Source organism: Phialemonium atrogriseum (assembly GCF_030411735.1).
Source record: "Phialemonium atrogriseum strain 8032-3 unplaced genomic scaffold QBC33scaffold_30, whole genome shotgun sequence".
NCBI lineage: Eukaryota > Fungi > Ascomycota > Sordariomycetes > Cephalothecales > Cephalothecaceae > Phialemonium > Phialemonium atrogriseum.
This window is the reverse complement of record NW_026848167.1, coordinates 119,812-141,394: the sequence shown is the minus strand read 5'-3', so window position 1 is coordinate 141,394 and position 21,583 is coordinate 119,812. Positions and strand designations below refer to the sequence as shown.

General features: G+C 56.5%; 5 protein-coding genes across 5 annotated transcripts; 1 reads left to right on the top strand and 4 right to left on the bottom strand.

Annotated features, from left to right (window-relative positions):
- Positions 1–61: 61 nt before the first annotated feature.
- Positions 62–789, bottom strand: QBC33DRAFT_549324 (uncharacterized protein). The gene has a single exon (XM_060428959.1). It carries the CDS (start codon positions 781–783, stop codon positions 346–348), a length of 438 nt encoding a protein of 145 aa, XP_060279775.1. The 5' UTR covers positions 784–789; the 3' UTR covers positions 62–345.
- A 1,194-nt stretch (positions 790–1,983) lies between these two features.
- Positions 1,984–6,049, bottom strand: QBC33DRAFT_580959 (uncharacterized protein; the record flags this gene model as incomplete). Its single annotated transcript, XM_060431235.1, has 4 exons — positions 1,984–4,532; positions 4,599–4,817; positions 4,880–4,951; positions 5,005–6,049. 4 exons carry the CDS (start codon positions 6,047–6,049, stop codon positions 1,984–1,986), a joined length of 3,885 nt encoding a protein of 1,294 aa, XP_060279774.1.
- A 2,952-nt stretch (positions 6,050–9,001) lies between these two features.
- On the top strand, positions 9,002–10,469 carry QBC33DRAFT_598091 (uncharacterized protein). Its single transcript, XM_060431954.1, has 2 exons — positions 9,002–9,603; positions 9,719–10,469. The coding sequence occupies exons 1-2, from the start codon at positions 9,237–9,239 to the stop codon at positions 10,276–10,278; spliced, it is 927 nt and encodes a 308-aa protein (XP_060279773.1). The 5' UTR covers positions 9,002–9,236; the 3' UTR covers positions 10,279–10,469.
- Positions 10,470–11,541: 1,072 nt separating this feature from the next.
- Positions 11,542–12,764, bottom strand: QBC33DRAFT_598086 (uncharacterized protein; the record flags this gene model as incomplete). The annotated part of the gene is made up of 4 exons (XM_060431953.1): positions 11,542–11,927; positions 11,963–12,408; positions 12,490–12,619; positions 12,673–12,764. 4 exons carry the CDS (start codon positions 12,762–12,764, stop codon positions 11,723–11,725), a joined length of 873 nt encoding a protein of 290 aa, XP_060279772.1. The 3' UTR covers positions 11,542–11,722.
- A 706-nt stretch (positions 12,765–13,470) lies between these two features.
- On the bottom strand, positions 13,471–21,457 carry QBC33DRAFT_573257 (myosin-11). Its single transcript, XM_060430696.1, has 3 exons — positions 20,689–21,457; positions 14,328–20,624; positions 13,471–14,259 (listed from the first exon to the last, which is right to left on the bottom strand). The coding sequence occupies exons 1-3, from the start codon at positions 21,130–21,132 to the stop codon at positions 13,765–13,767; spliced, it is 7,236 nt and encodes a 2,411-aa protein (XP_060279771.1). The 5' UTR covers positions 21,133–21,457; the 3' UTR covers positions 13,471–13,764.
- Positions 21,458–21,583: the final 126 nt, after the last annotated feature.

Sequence of the window (21,583 nt, the reverse complement as noted above, 5' to 3'; positions counted from 1 at the left end):
GCTGCCTTGCATTGCGCCTTACCTGCCCCCCAGAACACGAGGTCAACCCCAGACCCATGCCCTGCCATCCCCCGCTCAACCCTTGAATAGGTGCTCACCGCAAGGCACCTGCAGCGTGGTCCGTGCCATCATACGGAGCTAAGACGGGAGGCCTGATGACAGGTTAAGATCGGCGGTACACGAAAGTCCCGCCGAGCTACAACTTCCCCTTTTTCTGCGGGTTCTAGTCCCGTCTCTCTAGTCCCATCCTGACGGGAAGGGATACATACACTTTGCGAGGTGCCGAGTGGCTCGTGCTGGCACTTTTGGAACTGCTTCAATTTTTGTGGGATTTATTTGCCTGGTTTAAACTCGGTCACAGCACGTGGTTGACCAGGCCGACACGCATTTTGATTTTATTTCATTGAATTCTCGCCCCTGTATGATGTATCTCCTTACAGCCCAACCTCTTCTCTCCCTCCACTGTGTTGATTCCCTGTTGTCTATATTATAGTATCTGACCAGAAACCACTCTCTCATCCTCCGCCCCAGAGCTTTGTCTTTCCCAGCCTCAGTGCCTGCCCATCTCCTAATGTATCCTGTCAGGCAACATCGCCATGACCTCAGGTAATGCTGCCCTCCGAGATGCGAACAAAATGTGGAGATTACGGAGCCATATCTCACGCAACCTCTGCACCTTGTGTGCTTCGTGGATTGAAATCGAGAGGACCATTGAACCAGTGTTATGCCAGGCGTGCTGTTGAATGAGCCACATATGGCAAAGCACCACAAAAGTTGAGTCATCGCCACCGTCACCGTCGTCACCACCATTGTCACTGTCCTGTCCATGACACTCATCCCGCGCGATACTCCAAGTGGTGGAAAGAAAAGAACCTGGTTCGAACTCTTGGAGGATATGACCTAATAAAGAACAAACAGACAAGCCCCCACCCCCATCCTTTCCTTTCCCTTTCTGGATTCCATGATTGATATCTCTGAGTGATTCTTTGCAATGAAAAAAAGTTTTAAAAAAAAGAATAGCTGAGGGAAAACAAGATCCTTTTGCACCCTTAAGCAATCGCCTGTTCCTTTAGAGTGACGCTCCCTTTGTAAATGCGCAGATGCATGCAGTCCTAGGCCACAGTATACCAGAACACGAGAAACCCCAAACGCGACTAAGCTGACATATCATGACAGGGGGGGAAACAAAAGGAAAAATAAATAAATAAATAAAAGGAGGGCCGAGAGTAGCTGCCCTGAGGATGAATCACCCCCTCGTGCGATTGCTGGCCAGCTAAACCCAAGCCGTGTGAACTCATCCACAGCAACCCAAAAGCAGGCTCCACAAAGCCTCAAATAAGAGGCTGGAAAACTCTCTCGCAGAATCCGTCAGACGCAGATCTACCATTCTGCCCTCTCTCTGTCCTTTTTTGGGGTATGTCCTCTCCGTCTTTGTCTCCGACTCCTTGGAGATGATGAACTCGGTCTATAACTCATAATGTGCAAAACCTGCTGAAAGAAAAACGTACCATCACTTTGCGTCGAACCCAAGAACCGACAGTGAACAGGAGTCGCGAGACCGAGGCCCAGCCAACCGGAAAATCAACCCCCGTGTCGTCACCAGCGACGAGGGACTGGTTTGCTCCATTCATCCACCGTCGAGATCGTATCATCAGTGCAGAACATTACTCGCCCCTGGCGGGGAGTCCCAGAGGAAAATGCTTTGGGACTGTGGTTTTTTTTCGAGGGCATTGATTGGCCAGGCTGTTCGTCTGCCAACAACCACCACCTCGTGCTCTGTTCGGGGAAGGGCAAGGATCCTGAACACAAGGACGTGTGTCCAATGAAGCACAGCATCGACTTTCCCAGGCCAGGCTAGACCCTGACTGCCAAAAGGCCCAGGGTATCCAAGAAACTGTCCATGATTGTGCTGTCCCCGAAAGGCCGAATGAAGCCCCTGAAAAGCACAATGGCAGGTTTGGAACCAAGGGTAGCTGGTACCATTCAACCGCCCTTCCGATCAGCATCATTCTTAGGTAGCTGCTCGCTGTGCAGGAAACCATTTGCTGCACTCTTCAAATCGGCAATTCCCCTCTTCCTGTTCTTCGGCTTCTGCCAGCCAGCAGGATTCTCACTCTCACTCTTGGAGTTACGCATGTGACCGTGATCTCTCGAGATCCCGTTGACACGCGGGTTGGACATTGAAGCATTCCCCATGATTTCCTGTTTCGAAATAGGCCCATTCATTGGTGATAGCTGTTTGGTAGGTGGGCTCTTCTGAGCTGGGCGAGACGGGAGGTCTAGGCGACTGTCCTTCAAAACAGATGACTTTGTAGTGGCAGGCACTTTATCGGTTCGCGAGGGAGTTTCAGGCTTGCGCATCAGTGCTGGGGGCGAAGTGCGATTCTCGTAGACTGGAGAAAGGTGGTTGGAAAATTCGCCAGTGGCAAGATCCAGAGGGGCAATACCGCTCTGCTGCTGGCGGGAAGTAGTCCGTAACCGACTGCTTGGTGGGAGCTTTGACAGGTCATTCAGGCCTTCTGGAGCCATAGGCAGGTAATACGGGGCATTCAACCCGCTCATCGCCATGTGGTGGCCATAGAGTTGCGCCTCGGAAAAGATTTGTGCAGCTGTTGGAGAATAAGTTGATGTCGAGCCATTAACTACGACAGGTCGATCCTTCGGGGTTGTGCTCGAGTCAGACGGCGCCTGGGGTTGAGCTAGTTGGCCGGTCCAAGAGTCAGGTAGCCTGGCTGGCTGGTTGATACGCAGCGGGTTATCATAGCTGGAGTCCTCAGACCCTGTGATGTCGCCTGCCAGGGGCTGGCGACCGTATCCAGATCCAGATCCAACACCAGGCTTCGCTCCAGTGCCGGTTCCGTTCACGATCAATGGGCTGCGGGTTGCAGAAAGCTTGCTCCCAGACGGTGTGAACGGGGTTGAAGCAAGTGGTGCCGAGTGAGTGCCGACAGAGAATGCCCGAAAATGGCCAAGAGGGGAAGGAGACCTGGAGGTCCTCTTCATCCTTCGGTCCAGGATCGACTGGGGCAGTTGATCTGTTGACAGTCGCCGGCGGCCCCCCTGACTGCTCTGGCCGAGGTCTCCAAAAGTCGGAATTCCCATGGCATTGCCATTAGCTTTCTGCCCCGGACTGGAGGTCTCGTTCACGTAGTACCCGACATAGCGTGGACCTTCGTCTTCAGGAGGCGAGTCGGAGATAGGCTTTGCTGGCGAGTCGTCAAATTCCGAGTCGTTTGCCTCATCAGGTATGAAGCTCGGTATCGGTACGCCATTGATTTGTCGAGATGGGAAAGTGGGAACTGCAGCTGGAGGCTGAGTCGGTGTGGGGTAACTTTGGAGTGGCTGCGATGTTGGCATTGATGACCGAGAGGCTGGCTGGGATTGCGACCTAAGCGATCCGCTGCCTGTCGACGTCCCGGAGTCGGTCGTGGCATTCGATCTGTGCAGGCTCCTCCTGAATTCCGGTACAGTGCTGGAGGCTGTTGCCGAAGGTGATGAGGGATACGTCGTAAACCCAGGGTGAATATAGTACGGGTTCTGCTGGACCGCGTACGAATACATATACTGGATATCCCCCCGAAGCGGAGCACTTAGTGGCGGGTTGTCAAATGAGTTCGTCCGTGGCCTGTCTGTTGATTGAGTCGGCCCACCCTGCATCCTCTGGGCGTGTGCCAGTGCCTGGTGTTGTTGCAGTGCCTGTTGCTGCGAGTAGAGGTGCAGTCGTAGATTGCTCTCCTGAGCCTGCAGCGCATTCAAGGCCGTACCAAAAATGTCCTGGTGGAGAGCTTGCTGCTGAGCCTGGTACCAGAGAAACTGTGCCTCCTGAGGAGTCATGGTCGCGGCTTGCACGCCAGACTGCACAAAGGAGGGATTCGTTTCATATGCCACACTCGATGACGCTCGCCGGTTGTTGTTGCCACCTCGGTGGAACTGCCTGCCGCCTCCCCTGTAACCACCACGGCCACCTCTGTTCGAGTGCTGTTGCGAAGAGCTCCTAACAAGTATGGGTCTCGGGGCGGCAGCTGGTTTCTGCCATATCCTCTCTTCTTCCTTGGGAAATACGTATTGCTCGCAGCACTCTTCCAGCTTTCCCTCAGCAATCAGGTCAAAGGCTCGGCGGAGCTCGAGATGCAGTCCTCGGAAGGATGTATCGTCGGCCGTATTGCCGAGGTTGCGGACAATGTTGAATGGTTCCTCGACACATAGGCAGTTGTTCAGTGCCAAATGCCACTTCTTCTCCGTTTTTGTTACCAGCTTCCCCAACCTGATCGACAAAGCGAACTTATCGTAGTCGAATTCGTGGGCATAGAACCTGAAGAAGTGGAACAAAAGGTCGCCCAGACTATCCTTGTTCTTGCGCCCGAACCCTCGTAGCTTGTCCAGATCATCTGCAAAGGCACTCTTGCAGCCGTCTTTATTTGTCAACTTGTGACGTTGCTGGTGGAGCGCAGGGAGAACTGGAATATCTCGCAGCTGGAGGAAGGCGATGATCATGCAAATCCAGGTATAGGAACTGAGAGTCCCTCCAAAAGCTGGGGGGGAGGTTAGCGTGGGGCGGGGGCAGGCGGGGACACAACTACATCGAGGGAGCGACTTGCCGGCATCGTTAACTATCCGCTTGCGGGTCCAGTACTTGATGATCATTGCCAGGGGCCGCACTCGGTCGTCCAACTCAACGTATGTCCGGACCATGCGGGTATTCTCAAGAGCCAGGGTGTTGTTGACGTTCATGTCGCAAGCCAAGCCCAGCTCCGGATCCCATATCTTGACAATGGGCACTTTGGCCGAGGAGACGCAAACCACCTTCTCCATACCATCTGTCCGGTGTTAGTGTCAGTGAGACTGATTCTACCCAGATTCATGGATTGGGCGGAATTACGTTTTGCAAGAAGCTCAGCAATCATGCAGACGCCCTCCAACTCCTTCCACTCAGTCGTAATGCAAATGTCCACTGCTAACAGTCAGCACCTTAGAGCTATCAAGTTGGCGCCCTTTGTCACGAACCGTCCGAGTCATCCGAGCAGAGCATGTTCCCAGAGGACCCAAACAAATGCACCCGAATGTCATGGCCCGGCCATTCGCTGTTGAAGAGCTTCTCCAGTTTCAGCACCAGCTTCTGCCTGTTCTTCTCAATGTCCCTCGTGGGTAGGAGCCGGTCGTATAACTCGCGCATGTCGGTGGTAAGTTTCCGTTCCTCGTCTTCCGAAAGCTTGGCCTTGACCGTCCCCAGGTCTACTCTTTCCAGCTTATCGCTACCCAGACTGTAGTTCATCCGCCTTCGAGAGTACGCCGGCGCAGTCTCAAACCGACAACCTCCAAAACGGGGCGGCAGGGGTCGAAGCGAAGGCAGAGTGCTATTTGTTTCCGAGTAAGCAGACCTCGGGGAATGGTTCTGGATGGCGCCAGGCGATGGTTCGCGCGATTCGAAGGAGAACTTTCGTGCATACTGGTGAGGTGTAGAGGGGACAGAACTCGACTGAGCAGAGGTGCTTACGACACCGGGGACCGTTTGAGCAGCCGGCCGGGTTGGGAGCGGATGTTGCGAGTTCTGCGGATTTGAGGGGTTAGCGGCACTGGCGGCGTCGCCGCGTTTCTTCCCAGACATCTTGGAAGCCATCTCTTTCCCCGGGGTTATAAGCGCGCGATCGGCGGTGTCAGGGTTCCCTGCTGATCTATTCCCATGGCAGTTTTGCGTGCCAGGTTTCGAGTGCGAATTGTGGTTATTCGACACCTTGGATGACGATCTTGAGCGAGCCACGGTTTGGGATCGGGGAGAGGAAAGGGCAGGAGGGAGTGGTTGGGTTTGCGGTCCACCACCTCCTCGGCCGGGCCAGATCAGCTTATTGTAATGGAGGAGCTGGGCCTGGTACAATGACGATTGCTGAGGGAACAATATGGGTAGAAGATCTAAGTGGCCCGAGACTTGTGGTGAAGCCTCTGGCTGAGAGGCAAGATCTGCTCGAGAAGTTCCTGAATTGGAAGGGGCTCCCGACCAGGGGCTCGATTGATAGCGATGTGGAGATTCAGCCGTCGTCGGCGGGCTGTCCATTAAGGTAGTGGCAGTGGCACTGGAGCGGTGAAAATGGAGGGACGGCGACTTTGCAGCGAGGGAGGTCGAGATGTCGTGTGGTCGTGTGGTAGGTACTGTGCCGGAGGAGGTTTTGGCTTCTTTATGTCCTAATGCCCCTTATGTCTCTCCTAGCCAAGGTCCCTGTCGGCGGCGGTAAATAAGCAACCAGAATGCCTTGAAGACTGTCGATTGAACGAAGCACAGGGCACAGGTGATTCGAACCTGGTCGCGGCCGTGTCGATTATTGCTGAGATTCCGAGGTAACAGGTCTGAACAACCGACTGACAGGTTTCTGAGAAGTCGCGAGCATGGGGGAAAGTACAGGCGGAGTTAAGGAGCCAGCGGTCTTTGCAAGGTTATCGGGGCAAAAAAAAAAAAAAATGAAAGATGAGCAACAGACGTGACAAGTATACAACGAAGGTGGCAGTGACGCGAAATAAGTGCTCTAGACACAGCAGAAGGACACAGTGACTCCTTGACCAGCAGCGTGTATGGGCAAAAGGGGGATGAATGTTTGGTCTTGGACTTGGCTTGGAAGTGTGGTGAGGTTGACGGCAAGTCGGCGACTGCGAAATGGGGAAGCAGTGAAGTGGAGTTGAGTGGAGGTTAAGTCAACAGACAGCCAATATTCAGCCTAGCACTTTAATGTGGTCTGAAAAGGGTAAGAACCACTGGCAGCTGGTATATCAACACCTGCATTATTTGACGCCTCTCTCCAAGATGCACTGTGCTCACTCAGGGTATACGCATATTGAAAGGGCCGCTAACTGCACCAAAGTGGGGGGAGGAAAATCCCGCGTACTAGCACTAGCACCTCTACTGTAAGCAATACACAGGAATTCCAAGTCTTGAATCGCGGTATCTCATTGAGCAAATACCTGTATTTGTACTGTATCTACTCTGCACTCTGTCGCAGGTCCTTTGTGTTTATTAATCCGGAAGAAGACTGGCCTTGCCTAAATAGGTCTAGACTGTAGGTGTCGATCTTTTATTTGGACAAGAGGTGGGGTGCTAAACCAACCTAGGCACGGAGGCTAAGAATCACTGATTCTCAGGTTGCTTTGTCTTTCGTTTATTCCTCCTTGGAACGATCTGTATCTCTTCACGTTGCCAATCCATAGGCATCTCCATGATTTCCTACTTAATCCACCAAATTTGGGGAGGCTGCGAGCCAAACCTGCCATGGGAATATTGTGTGCTTACTGCTAGAACTGCCTATGGATACTATTGGCAGCTAGGTACCTACCTACCTGCCTGAGCTACCTGCCTTTGGTCTAGGCTCTAGCCGGCCGCCTGTACAGTATCAATTGGCTCTCTCACTCCACTTGCTCCTCCAATTTAAGGCCCGTCGCCCCTCAAAACTGTTCAGGTTCTCGGGGTTTCTGACGGGCTTGACCTGCATCTCTGTTGAGGCAGGTAGTACAGCTAAGGCAAAGCAGGAAGCTGGGAAGAGTGAAGACTGAAAGCGACGAGGAGAATCAATCAGATCTTTATCATATCGGTCGGTCTTGGGGTCTCTTTTATTTCTTGGGAGGGGTATTAGTAATATTCTCAAAGAAAAGAAATAATATCAATCCAACAATTCCCCCCTGAGCTGGATTGCTTGCTCGCCAGTATCATTACCCACTTCCGTCTTCCACACCGGTGGGAGGTAAGGCTGAGCGAGCAACCTGTGCTGGCTGCATGTGAAACATGCCCGGAGCCCAAACCAAGTAAACGCCAATCACCGGGTGCTCTCAAGTACGAGAGGTCGTGTCGCCGCCTCCATCATATCCGGCCTTCGCACCAGCTGGTTTGCTCCAGTGATTACGAGCTAGAGACAGAGAGACAGGGAGACAGTCAAGACAAACTGCCTATTTCTCTGAGCATGGCTATCATCTGTGGTACCCTATACCCTATGCCCGTTCCTCAACGGAGGAACGACATGCCTTGGCACAGCTCACCCCTGCCATACTCGACGAGCAGAAATGGGGGAATCTGATGCTGCTCATCCGATCGTGGAGCTGCAAAACAGAAGAGGATCGCTGCAATGTAACCCACCAAGCGCCCTGTGTAGCCACTCCAGCGGACACTTGTTCAATGTTCCAAGAAGGGCCCCAACCCGCATGGAAATCTTGCTCACATCCCCCTCCTGGCAAGATTGAGCCCGACTGACAAGTAGTGGTATTCCGCCTCTGGCCCGGCGTACATGCGCAAGCTCCCGACATTACTACAATCCATGGCCACGATCCTTGCGCTAGAGGTCCGCATATTGCATACTCCACAGCTTCCACCAATCCATAGAAGGTTCTTTATATAGCTTCCCCTGCTGCTCCCGCAAACACCATTTACGCCCCCAGATTCATCCAAATAGCCTATCTCAACTCGGCTTTCCTATCCTGGCTTCCGGCCTCGTGTGACAGCAACACTGGACTTTGTCCCCAAAGGGAAGTGCATGCCAGGAAATTGCCTGGAATACGTACCTTCACAAATGTATACCATTTCCCCGTCTTTTATTCTTATCCGCAAGGCCAATGCCATACCGAGGGGGCTTACTCGAAGAACAGCGATGACACCTTTTTTTTTTTTCTTATAAGAAGCTTCTGTCGCGTAATTCCGGTGGCGGTCTGATACACCAAGGTAATTACTGTCGACCTGGTTTTTCCTTTCCTTGGCAATGCTGTATCTTGATCCATACTAAAACGTTGAGCTGCCATCTTGGGGCCGTGCCTTCCAGGCCATCCGCCAAGGCCAGGCTGGACGGATTTTCCTCTGACTCATCACCCCGCAATTCAACTGGCAAATCAGAGAAGAGGTGGCGCTCAATGTTATTCAGGGGCAGCCCCTAGCTCGGACTGACCTCCTTTCAGCCTCGCGGGGGGATCGAGGGGTCAGTGTCAGGGGTCTGGGCTGCGACACCCTTCGTGTCAAGAAACCGAGTACTATTCCCAAGCCAGCCTCGCACGATGAGTCGCCGATGTTTCGTTTGTTTCCGAGTGTTTGCGCTTTGTGATCAGTGATCATCCCCCCGCCTCCTTCTTTAACTGCCCGTTTCCCTCGCGTTCCCCGTAGATAGATTCTGTATATCTCAATCGCATTCAGCTCTCATTACATCCCCAGCGCATCCCAAGCTCCGTCATTGACCCATTCCCTACTCTCGAATTAACACGGCGGTAACTCCACAAAGATGTTCTCGAGCCTCACAACCAAGATCGCACTCAAGAAGATTGGCCTGTCCAGCGATGCTTTCAACTTTGCTCCCGCAGAGCCGGAGCCGAAGCCCAAGCCCAAAAAGCTGAACAAGAATGCCCCTCCCGGAACGGTGCCCGGGCTCGACGAAGAGGACGACCCGTCGTCGAAGTGGCCAGCTTGGATGTCGGTCAAGTCGCTGCCCCTCACCGTCCAGCCATGGCTCTCGCCGCCGCCGCCACCAGTCCCCGTCGCCGAGTCCCCCAAGGTCGGCGACCCGGCACCTCTGGATCGCGACCGCAAGCTCACCTTCGGCGGCGGCAAGGCAGTGATGGTTGTCTTTCTCAGATGCGTTGGCTGTGCCTGTGAGTTTCCCCTCCCCGAGAGAGAAGGCAGAGCCAAAAAAAGACAAAAAAAGACAAAAAAAAAAAAGACCCTCAAGAACAACCGAGATTAACCAGCCCCTCCTGCCGTAACCAGTCGCGCAAAAGACCTTCCTCGCCCTCCGCACCCTCGCCAACCGGCACGCCAACACGCTAACCTGCATCGCGGTCTCGCACTCGTCGGCGGCCGCGACGCGCAAGTGGGTCGACCTCGTCGGCGGCGCCTGGAACGTTCACGTCGTCGTCGACGAGGACCGCGCCGTCTACGCCGCCTGGGGGCTCGGCCTCGGCTCCGTCTGGTCCGTGCTCAACCCCCAGACCCAGGCCCAGGCCTGGCGCGAGAAGGGCTGGCTGGCCGGCACCGTCGCCGGCGCCATCCAGCGCACGGGGACCCGCGGCCGCGGCCAGAGCGCCCTCGACGACGACGACGACAGCGGCGGTGCCAAGGGCGGCGGCGGCGTCGTACTCATCGCGGGCAACGGCGCCGGCGTGGTTGGCTCCGACCTCGATGGCCCCGCTACGATCATGGGGAATAAGTGGCAGCAGGCCGGCGCCTGGGCCGTTGACGGTCGGGGGAAGATCGTTTGGGGCGGCAGGGCGCTCAGGGCGGACGATGTGCTAGATCTGGATGCTGGTATCAAGGCGCTTGGTCTCTGATCGAGGGCAATTGCACGGTCAATTTTGTTAATGCGCGATGCGGTCATGAGTGACGGAGGCCTTGGGCTGAGTTGTTTGCTTTGCTTTGCTTTGCGGTACGATACCCCTCGACATGCCGGGTCCTTCTTCTTTCATTCGGCCGGGTTTGGCTGAGGGTCGGCTGTTCTCTGTCTCGGAGCTGATAGTTTTGGTATTATGTGTAAAGTAAGCAGCAGTCCTCGGGTGGATGAGTCTCACGGCAGGGAGTGGATGGTGTTTGGTTGTTATTTATCTGCGTTGAGTTCATTGTCATCATTATGTTTGTGTCTATAGGTTTCATCATGTCAACACCTAGCTATGTGTCTCAAATTATTATGTTCCCCTTTCCTGAGATCAAGTGTCTCCACACAGGTAAGATGCCAATCCATGTATCTTGTTCATAATCATGAGATCGAGGTCCAAAACTTTCCAGCTCTCTTTTCTTACTTGGATTTTTCTTCCATTCCGCATGGCCGATCGAGTGGCTTCATTTCCACCTCAGAGATTGACCATATATTCCTGAATGACCGTCAGCAACCATAATTCCAGGGGAAGGGGAGTAGCCTACCTCGCCCAGCTGCCCACACATCGGTCGAGCATCCACGCAATAAAAAGGAGCATCCAAAATTAACCCGGGCGCACTCCCGCAAAACCAACGCAAACAAATCCAAGAAACCTCGCCGTTCAAAAAGCATCTAAAACATGACCAGCAAGCCAACCCAACTTCACCCAACCCCCCAAACCCCCCACCCCCCACCCCCCCTTTTTCCCCAAACATTCCCACCCTTACCCCCTCGGCAACGGCCCCCCAAACAACTCAGTCTCCATCTCCGGCCCAGACAAGCACCAATAGTCAACCCCCTCCACCACATTCCCATCATACGCCTGCGGCGGCGACTCCGGCGACAGCGACCGGAACCGCACGCCGCCGCCCGTCCCGTCCCGACGGCGCCTCCTCCCCACAGACTCGCTGAAGTAGTTAAAGGAGGAGGAGGAAGAGGAGCTCCCCTCCTGGTCGTCGCGGTTGCGGCTGCGGTTGCGGTTGCGGTTGCGCGAGGCGCCGTGTCCGTGGCCGTGTCCATTCCCGCTGGCATGCCTCCCAGATCGGAGTCGGGGACTCGGTGTCCTGAGCCTGTTTGAGTGAGACCGGGACGGGAACGGTGTCGGAGACCGATAGCTCCGACGTGTAGGAGACCTGTCGCGGCGGCGGGGCGGGGATCGGCCCGGGCTGGGGTCTCGGCGGGGGGGAGATTGACCGGGAGTCGCCCGCGACGCTGGGGTACTTGCGTGCGAGTTTGTTGGTGTGGCCGCAGCTGGCGGGGCTCGTCGTGCTCTGGGCCCGGCTGGCTCGGCTGTTGTGTGGACGGGCCTATTCGTCGGCGGGACGCTGGGCTGGCCTTGTGTTCGCTGCTCACGAGACCGTGATCTACCTGTGGGTCTGGGGTCTGTACGCGGAGGGGAGTCCCTGAAGACCCGTTCGGTTGGAGGCACGGCTAGCTGTGCTAACCCAGCCCGGTCCCTTGGTGTTATTGGCGATCGCCGCTCCCGAGACTCGGCGCTGGAGCGGGACCTGGTGAGAGTTTGATCGTTGCGAGTGGTGGTCATTGTTCGCTTTGGGGACAAGGTCTTCTCTATATTTGGAGATCGATCAGGGAGCTCTACATACGTTAGGGTGAGGTGGTACAAATTCTCAGAATGCGATCTCCTCTCCGAGGGACGAGAATGGCCACGATGGTCACCACTAGATCTGCCACTGCGGCTAGTGAATGAGGGCGGTAGGGGAGAGGTTGTCGGCGATTTCCATTCAGGACGAAGCAAGTCGGCCAACATGTCCTCGTCGATTTGTTCGGGGGACACCTGGCGCTCATTCCTAGACCGCTGGGACGGCTGGTATTGAGGGACAGGACGTGGCCCATGAGGGGCTATGGACTTGTCTATGACTTGTCTCCGTTCTCTATGCGCCTGCCGCGAACCTTCCCTCCTCTCGTACTCATACACCCGGCCATTTCTGGGGGCTTCGTTCCGGGCTAGCCTCTCCTTGCCACCGCGTCTGTGAGAGTGATGCTTCTTAGGTTTGGCATCGGCCCCGTACTTCTGCATCCGCCGATACTCCTAAAGATATGTCAACCGACCGCGCACATGGCACAATAAAATAGATTGAGGGAGGTCAGATTAGAAAGCCCAAAGCCTTACCTTTGGCCGAGGTCGAGTCAGGCCCAGGCCCAGTAACATCCAGCTGAATATACCAAGAGACACTTTAAGGTTCCCCGAGCCGCTCGAGCCGTCCGAGTCATCAGCCGAGAAGCACCCGCTGAAAAGCGACCTAGAGGATGTTAGTTACGACAACTAATCTATCTCTCTAAGCATAAGACATACCTAGAAGAGCCCGACGAGTGCCTGGAGCTGCGTCCGCGGGAGTGGGATCTCCCCTCGTGTCTCTTCGTTTCCTGTTGAGTGTAATGCGACATGATATATGCGAGTTTCGGCCTCAAAAGACTCAAGACAAGTTGGGGAACAAGAATGAGAACAGCAAACAGGAATAAGAAGCAGAACACCCTCAATATATAACCCGGGGCCGAGCAACCGACACGGCAAGGCTCTCGTGGCGAACATACATCCATCTTCCCCCGATGACGGCCTGGCTGAGGCCCCGTCCAGCAGTACCCAACAACGACGCCCGGCTCGCCTACACGGCAGCCCGCGCGGTCACGGCGCACACTTATCTGCCCGATAGTAATTTCGATACATGCACCGACGTGGCAACCGACCTGCCCGCAGGACTTGGCATGACGGCCTCGCCGTGACGGGGCAGACAAGTCAGGAGACTGACACCTGTGTTCCCTGACTCGCCATCCTGACGTCGACGGCTCGGTGAGGCCTTCCAGGAGGGACTACGGCGCGATAGAGGCCACGACCTTTGCCAACCTGACATCGGCCAGCCGCAGATGGCAGGTTCACGCCGGTAGCCGTCTACGCCACGTGCACTGCTGTCGGTCAAGGTTGTCCCACCCTCGAGCCAGCATTGACCTAGATGGTTGCAGCTATATGGAGCACATTCACTTATCCGGGCCTCGGTTACGATCGTGGTGCCTCATACTTAGCCTGACCTGAGTGGAGGTTATTCAGAGGTATGCCCACGCCGGTCACTGGTGAGGCCTATCTTGCGCCTCTTTCTCTGACTCAATGATCTGATCATTCCCTTCGTCACTAACATGCCATAGCCGTCTCCGATATCGTGACTACCAAACAGAGCTAGAAATCGTGTAACGAACAATACGCCCCTATCGATGCCGATCCAAAAGAGAGCAAAAACAAAAAGACAGAGACAGAGAGAAAACCCCTTGCCCCTGACCGACCAAGCCCATGCAACTGCCGCATATTAACTTGACATCTGGATAGACAGACATCCACGTCCACACACACGCCCGCACTTCCCCTTTTCCACAGCTGCCGCTCCCCTCCGCTCCCTCACAAGAACCCCTTCGTCAGGCTCGGCGCCCTCCCAATACTGCTCTTCCGCCTCGGCACCTCCACAGCCCCGTCCTCGCCCGTCAGCCTCCACGGGCGCCGCACACTACCGGCGCCAACGACGCTCCCGGCCACGCTCCCGGCGACGCTTCCCCCGCCTCCGGCCGCGAGCCCCTTCTTCTCCATCCGCAGCGACTTCCACCCCTCGAGCTCCCTCTCCAGCTTGAGCGCCTTCTCCCTCTCCTCCCTGAGCTCCCTCTCCGCCCGCCGCGCCGAGAGCTGGTTCGACGACTCGGATGCCTGCAGCTCCTCGATCGCCCCGAGGAGCTTGTCCACCTTGTCGCGCATCCGCCCCACGTCGTCCTGCAGCTGCGCGTTCTGCTTGTCGCGCCGCTCGATCTGGCCCTGGAGGTCCTTGACCACCCGGTCCACGTTGCGCACCGACCGCTGCGACTTGCTGCGCTCCGTCTCTTGGGTCTCGAGCTGGGATTCGAGCTGTTTGTTTTGGGTTCCATGTTAGCTGCTGGACGCCGGCCCTGTTTCGGGTTTGGCGCGATACATACCTCTTGAATCCGCTTGTGCAGGAACTTGATATCCTGGCTGGCACTCGAGTACCCCTTCGTCTCAAGGTCAATGAGCCTCAGCTGCGCCTCATTGAGCGCCTTCTCCAGCGCCGCCTTCTGCCTCTGCAGCTCCGCGCTCGCCTCCCTCTCCGCCGTCATGTCCCTCTGCATCTCGCCGGCCAGCGCCTCGGCGCGCCTCATCTTCTCGACCGCCGCCGCCGCGATGTCCTGGTGCTGCGCCAGCCCGCTCTTGAGCTCCAGCAGCTCCCGGTCCGTGCTGGCCGCGCTGCGCAGCGACGGGCTGGCCCCGCGCGCCGCCAGCTCCTCGAGCCCGGCCTTGGCCTCCTCCAGGCGCGCCTCGACGCTGCGCTTCTCGCGCACGAGCGAGTCGCGCTCCGAGCTGGCCTCGTCCACCGCCGCCCGGAGCCCGCGCACCTGCGACAGGAGGTTGACGATCTTGCCCTGCGCCTCGTTGTGCGCGTTCACCGCCTCGTCCCGCGACGACACCACGTCCGAGAGCGTCGCCTCGAGCCGCGACTTCTCCTTGGACCACGTCGAGCTGTTGAGCACCTCGTCGTCCCACTTGGACCGCAGCTCGTCGAGCTCGTCGCGCAGCCGCGTGATCTCGGCCTGCTTGAACAGCTTCTCCTCGCGCGCGAGATCCAGCTCCTTGGCGAGCGTCGCGAACTCGGCCTGGTACTTCTTGCGCGTCTGCTCCATGCTGGACTCCTTGTCTTCAATGTCCATGGCCCGTTGATTCCGGTAATCCTCCAGCTCGTGGTGCAGCCTCTTCTTGGCCTGCGTGGCCGCCTCGAGGTCCGTCGACATGTCCTCGACCTTCTCCTCCAGCCTCTGGTTCTGGCGCTGGAGATCCTCGATCGTCGAGTCGAGGCGCTTGCGCTCCGACATGATCTCCGCGCATGTGTCTTCGGCCTCCCTGGCCTGGGTCTTGGCAAACTGCTCGGCACGGTTGGCCTTGAGCACGGCAATCTCGGCCTGTTCCAGCTTGTTGAAGTATTCGTCCGCCCTGCTCTTGTAGAGGCTGAGGCTTGCCGTGACGTCGACCAACTTGGACGTCTCCGCGTCTAGGCGGATCTGGAGGTCGGTGAACTCCTGCAGTAGTTGGCTGCGGCTTGCGGCTTCCTGCTCTCGCGAGACCGTCATCTCCTGGAGATCAGACCTGGCATCACGGAGGTCCACCTCCAGATTTGCCCGATCGTGCCTCAGCTTATCGTAGTGCTCCTTGATTTCGGTCAATTCCGAAACGGCATCCTTGTGGCTGTGGAGGAGCGACCGGCGGGAATCTTCTTGGCTGTTGAGGAGATCGAGTATCTCCTCGTGCGACTTGGTTTGAATGTCACGTAGCGACAGCTCGCCCGTCCGAAGCGCCCTGTCCAAGGCGGACACTTTCTTAGCGGAGTCGTCGAGCATGTCATGCAGCCGGCTGTTAGCCTTTTCCAGCTTCTGGACCCGGCGAAGCGATGGGCTATCGTCCGGATACGTGTCCGGTCCGGGCGTCGAGCGCTCGAGTTGGCTCTGGAGATGGCGGTTCTGCATCTCGGCAAGTTGCAGCTGGTTCTGGAGCTCCTCGAGCTCCGTCTTGAGATCCATGCGGTTATTGAAGCTGAGGATGTCTGCAGTCCGGTCCGACCGGATAGAGTCCTGGGGCTGGTCGTGTTCGTTGTTGCCGAACCGGCGAGTGGGAGTCGACGCGTTCGAGTAGTTGCGGCCGTTCAGCTTGGTCGTCCGCTTACGGGTTGGCGACCCGTTGAAGGGGGCTTCGTTGAGGCTGATCTCTTCGAGTTTCGGGCGACTTGGGGAGTCATTCCTAGACGCTCTCAGCTCCGCAAGCTGCGCCTCGGCATTGGCCCTCCCCGCTGTCTGGACACGGAGATTCTGTTGCACCTCTTCGATCTTCCGGACCAAGTCGAAGGTCTTGCTATCGATCTTATCGTTGCCGCCATCTACCTGGATAGGGGGGACGCATTCGGGATCGACCGTCTTCAGCGCCCTCAGCAGTTGTGTCCGCAACTCCATCAGCTCCTGGTCGCGGGAATCCAACGTTGCCTGCAGAGTCCGGACAGTGCCCTGGGCCTGAGTACGCAGTTGCCGTTCCGATTCAATCGTCCTGTTGGCCTCAGCAAGCTGGGCGTGTGAGTTTGACGAAGCCTTCTCCGCGTTGCGGCTGGTCTTGGCCTCGCGGGCAACCTCGTGGTTGAGGTCTTCGAGGCTCAGCTGCAGCTTCTCCGCCTTCTTTTCGAGGGCGGCAATCGTCAACTGGGCCTCACCCAGCTGCTTATTGAGTTTGTTGTTCTGTTCGTCAAGCCTCACCCTGTCTCTTTGAAGGACCTGGAGCTGACCACGGGACGCCTCGCTTGCCCGCGAGGTTGACCTTGCGATCTCCAGCCCCTTCTGCTGCAGCTTGTTGAGAAGGGCGCGGTTGTCATTCTCCGACGCCGTGAGCCGACTCTTCACGGTATGGAGTTCTCGCTCCAGGCGCTCCTTTGCCTGGTCGTTTTTGAGTCCAAAGTCGCCGGAAGAGACGATAAGCTTGTTGAGGTCCTCCACCTGGTGGTTGAGCTTGGTGCACTCGGCCTCGAACCATTTCAGCCGCTCCTGCGCCGCGTCGAGATCCTTCCTGAGGCTGTTTTCCCGGTCCAGGGCAACTTTGGACGCTGCCCGCTCACCGGCGATCTCGGCCTCTCGCCGCGCTTCCTCTGCCTCAGATTTTGCTACCCGTAGGCCTCGGATTTCTTGACGGGCCTCATCGCGCTCCTTCTCGGCAACGGTGCGGGCTTCCATGGTCCGTCGGAGGGTGTCCTGCTGCGCGTAGAGCTCCTTTTCAATGATAATCTTGGCCTCGTTCAGGCGATCATATTCTTCCTGCAAGGTCTCATATTTGTGCTCTCCGAGCAGAAGGACATCGTCACGCGACTGCCGCTCTCTACTAAGATCCATCTGAGTCTTGTAAAGGTCATCCTTTAGGTCTTTGATTTGCGATTCCAGCAGCTGCCGGGTCTGGTCTGCCTGGGCGTCCTCGGAGAGCCTGGCTTGGAGCAGAGTCTGGGCGTCTTCCGCCTCTCGCAGGAGCTGTGACTGCCGGGATCTCATGGCGACAAGCTCAGCCTGAACGTCGCGCAGCCTTTCTGCCGCCTTTTCCTTGTCGGCGCTGAGAGCCTTCTTTTGATCCTCGACATTCCGCCGCTCCATCTCGTACTTCTTATTGTCGTTGCGCAGAAGGGCCAACTCCGACTCCTTCTGCCGTACCAGGTCCTCGTAGTCGGTCGAAGTCTGAGACAGCTTGGAGAGTTGCTGCTGGACCTCGCGGTTCTCCATGCCCAACTGTTGGTTCTTTGCCTTGGATGCCTGGAGCTCCTTCTGGGTCGTCATCAGCTTGACCTCGAGATCTTGGTCGACCTTCAGCAGCTTGCCCTCTAGGTCGCGAACTTTGCGATCCTTGAGCGACAGTTGGCTTTGGAGCATCTTGACCTCGCTTTCCAGGGCCGTTTCCTGCTCGGTCCGCTCCTGCTGGGTCTGGGAGATGTCGTCGATGGCCCTCTCGAGGTCGGCGACCCGGCCTGCAAGCTCGGATTTCTCCTCCTCGAGCCTAGAGATCAAGGCAACGGCCTGCTCCAGCTGGGCCCGATACTTCTCGACGTCTTCTTCGGCGCGCCTCTTGGCTTCAAGGACACCGTCAAACTGGTCTTCCAACCTCTCCTGGTCGTCGATAGCTCCGGCCAGTTTGTCCTCGAGCTCGGCTTCCCGCATCTGGAGACGCTTGAAGATCTCTTCCTTGTCCAGGGCCAGAGCGCGCTCGCTTTCCAGAGTCTGCTGAATCCTCATCATTTCGGTGTGGCAGTTCCGCCGCTCGTCCTCAAGCCTTTGGCGGTCCGTGGCTTCTTGCCGCATCTTGTCATGCAACTGCCGGATCATCTCATCTCTCCGCTTGACTTCGGTCGCCGTCCGCGTGGCACCCAGGAGAGGCTTCATCTTGATGACGAGTTGCCACCACGGATTCTCGCAGAGGTCCAAGTACACATGGAAGTTGCGCTGGATCACCCGCGTGGCCTCCGCCCGGTAGAGTCGTTTGAAGGCTATCCTGCGCTGGGTGAAGCCCCTGGCCATGGACTGGAACCGGGACATTATCTCGGTAATCAGCGCGTCGCGCTGCTCCTCCAGCTCGGCTAGGACTCCGGCGCGGAAGAAGACCTTGGTCAGCCCGACTCGGTAGAGGGCCTTGTCAAGGCCGAGCTTCTCGAGCATGAGTATCGCCGCAGCCTGCCCCTCTAGGTATCCCTTGGGCATGTGTTGGCAGAGAACCTCGTACCGTTGGCGGAACTCGGCAAACGGAAGGCGGTTGGGGAAACCGGTCCGGGCGATGCGGATGCCTTCGAGAACGCCGTTGCAGCGCAGCTGATCCAGAACCAGGAGATTATTGAATTGCTTCGGCCTCTTCTTATGGTTGGGAATAATACAACGCACGAAGTGAGGGTGGGTTGAGTGGAGCTGGGCCATGAGACTCGACAGTTGCTCCTTGTGTCTCTGGGCAACGGTGCGGAAGAGACCCTTCTTCACCCTGCTGCGGACAGCAGACACCTCGTCGTCCTGCTCAGCGCAGTCAGCAAACAGCGTCGCCATATGCTTGTCCGTCGAGGCGGCGAGCAGGCGCGTGATGTTGTCGTTCAGGGGGTCCTTGTTCTTCTCAAGCCAGCCTTCGGTGGAATACTCGACTGCAGCGGCGTAGTGCGTGAGAACGAATCCATTGCCGCGGCGAGATGGTCGGTACTTTGGAGATTTCTTGTCCCATAGCGAGTTTAGCTTCTCGGTAAAGCTCTTGTCGGTCGCCTTTGGCATGACGCAGTCTTCGTCGAGGCACGAGAAGATGCCGATGGGGTTGGGCAGCTCGATCAAGTCGATAGTCGGCTGAAGGTCCCGCCCAAAGTCGATGAACTTCCACTCGATCTGTTCCCTCGCGTATTCTTCTTGCTCCAGGACGAACATGTGATGGTTGAAGAACTGCTGCAGCTTCTCGTTGGTGTAGTTGATGCACAGCTGCTCAAAGCTGTTTTGCTCGAATATCTCGAAACCAGCGATATCAAGGACACCAATGAAGTGAGAATCATCCATGCCCATGCCGTTGCGATCAAGTTGCCGGTTGATTCGGGACACAAGGTCGCCGAACCCCCTCTCGTAGATGCCCTTTGCCAGAGCGTTGATGCCCAGGCGGACTTGTTCGGGGGTTTGCACCTTTTCCACCCATTCCCGCCCTGCCTTCACCTTGGGGTGGAGCAGGCCTCGCAGGAAGGGCTCCAGCGGTACTCCGAGCAGCTTACAGACTTTGGCGGCCACCTCCTTGGCATCCGGCGCGAGTCGCGCCTGGTCCGCCGATCGGCTCTCCTTCACTACTGTGATGTTGCCCAGGTGTAGCACCGCGGCAATGGTGCGGAGGATCGAGGCTTGCTCTTTGTCCGAGAAGCCCATGACGCCAAACGCTTCCGTCAGCGATTCCCATTCCTCGTGGTCCGAGACTCCGGTAATGGTATCGTGTCCGTCGCGTGTATAGGCAAAGTCCTCCACGTCGAGGCCCTCTAGGAGGAACTCTTGCTTCAGCTTCCTATCCGCTCCCTTTAGGAGCTGGTAGAAGATATGATAGTTCCGCTCGTGCGAGTTAATCCGCACAACCCGCGACTTCTCGAGAAGATACCAGTCGATGAAAGCCCCGGCGATGGAGCCGTTGCGCGTGAATTCTATGCGGATGAATTTGCCGAACCGCGAGGAATTGTTATTCCGCACTGTTTGGGCATTTCCAAAAGCCTCGAGAATTGGGTTTGCTCGGAGGATCTGGGCCGACAGGTTGGGCTGTTGCTGGCCCCTATTCTTCGCCGCTGACGACTCGGAGCGTGCAACTGCCGCGAGATACTGAATGACCTTTTTGGTGTTCTCCGTCTTCCCTGCGCCAGACTCGCCAGTGACGAGGATACTCTGGTTCCGGCCCTCGTCGACGAGATTTCGAAATGCCTCGTCGGCCATGGCATAGATGTGGGGTTTTGTGTCCTCTCGGCTTCGGCTCTTGTACATGTTGACATACTCGTTGGTGTAGATGGGCAGAGGGCAGTAAGGATTTACTGTCACCAAGAACAGGCCCGAATAGGTGTAGATGAGGTCTGACTGGTATCTCATCTGCAGATTGTGAACCACGGACGCTTCGTTGAGGTGCGTGAGTTCCGCCATATCGTGCGCCTTGTCGAACTTGGCTGGATTGACCTTGTCAACGCTCTCGGCGTCGACCTCACGTTGCTATTCATATTGTTAGTTGATTTCCAGCGTCTCTGGATGTCTTATGGGGGGTGTTTTTTCTCACAGTTCCATCGTCACATTGAACCAGTATCCTGTTTCCTCCCAGCTCTTCAACGACCCAACCCTTCACAAATGCCACCTGTGGATCCTTAAGCCACACGTATCTCTTGCCGGAGAAATCGTTCTCGCCCTCGATACCTCTGACAATATCTGTAGGTTTCCGCATTTCTTCCGTTTTTATGAAGGACGGCGCAAAGGTATTCGAAGTGGGGGTGCTCTCTCTCGAGTAGCCCCTGACATGCCGCGATGCTGCCGAACTTGGTTGAGCGAGTGCGGTCGCTGATGAAGCATGGGACTGGTTCCTAGTATGTGGTGATGGCGTGGAAGCTGTTAATAGAGGGGATGATGTTGATCCAAATATGGCTGACTTGGGCCTGCCCGCGCTGCTCGGAGCCGGCGAGGCCGAGGCATTTCTCGAGAAGGGGTTATTGCGGACAGACGACATCATGTGCGTACTCGATGGAGAGGTTGGGGTGGAGAAAGATCATAGGAGGGTCGGGGGAGGATGTGTTATCTCCTGGCTGTGTGGTCGTCGCAGGCCAGTCGTGTAAACATTGAACCAACGAATGCGAAGGTGTAAGACGCGGTCTCGCCCGCTGACAACAAGTGCAATCAATGATGGCACTCACAGTCAAAACCGGGAAACCCAAGGAAAGTAAGACACCAGATGGGCAGAATGCACTTCTAAATGAAATAGAGCCAAACTCGGTTCGTTGGTTTGGGAGTTAGTCCCCTTGAAGGTGTTTCGGGCTCCCGCTTCGAGTATGTCTGGGACTTTGTTGCGGTTGCTGTGACCACGGGCGCTAAAGTAAACAAAAGCCGGGGCATCACGTCAGTGCCCTGTGAACACTAACCTCAAATAAGACTAGCGTGTTTTCCTGAATTTCTCCGGTTTGCCT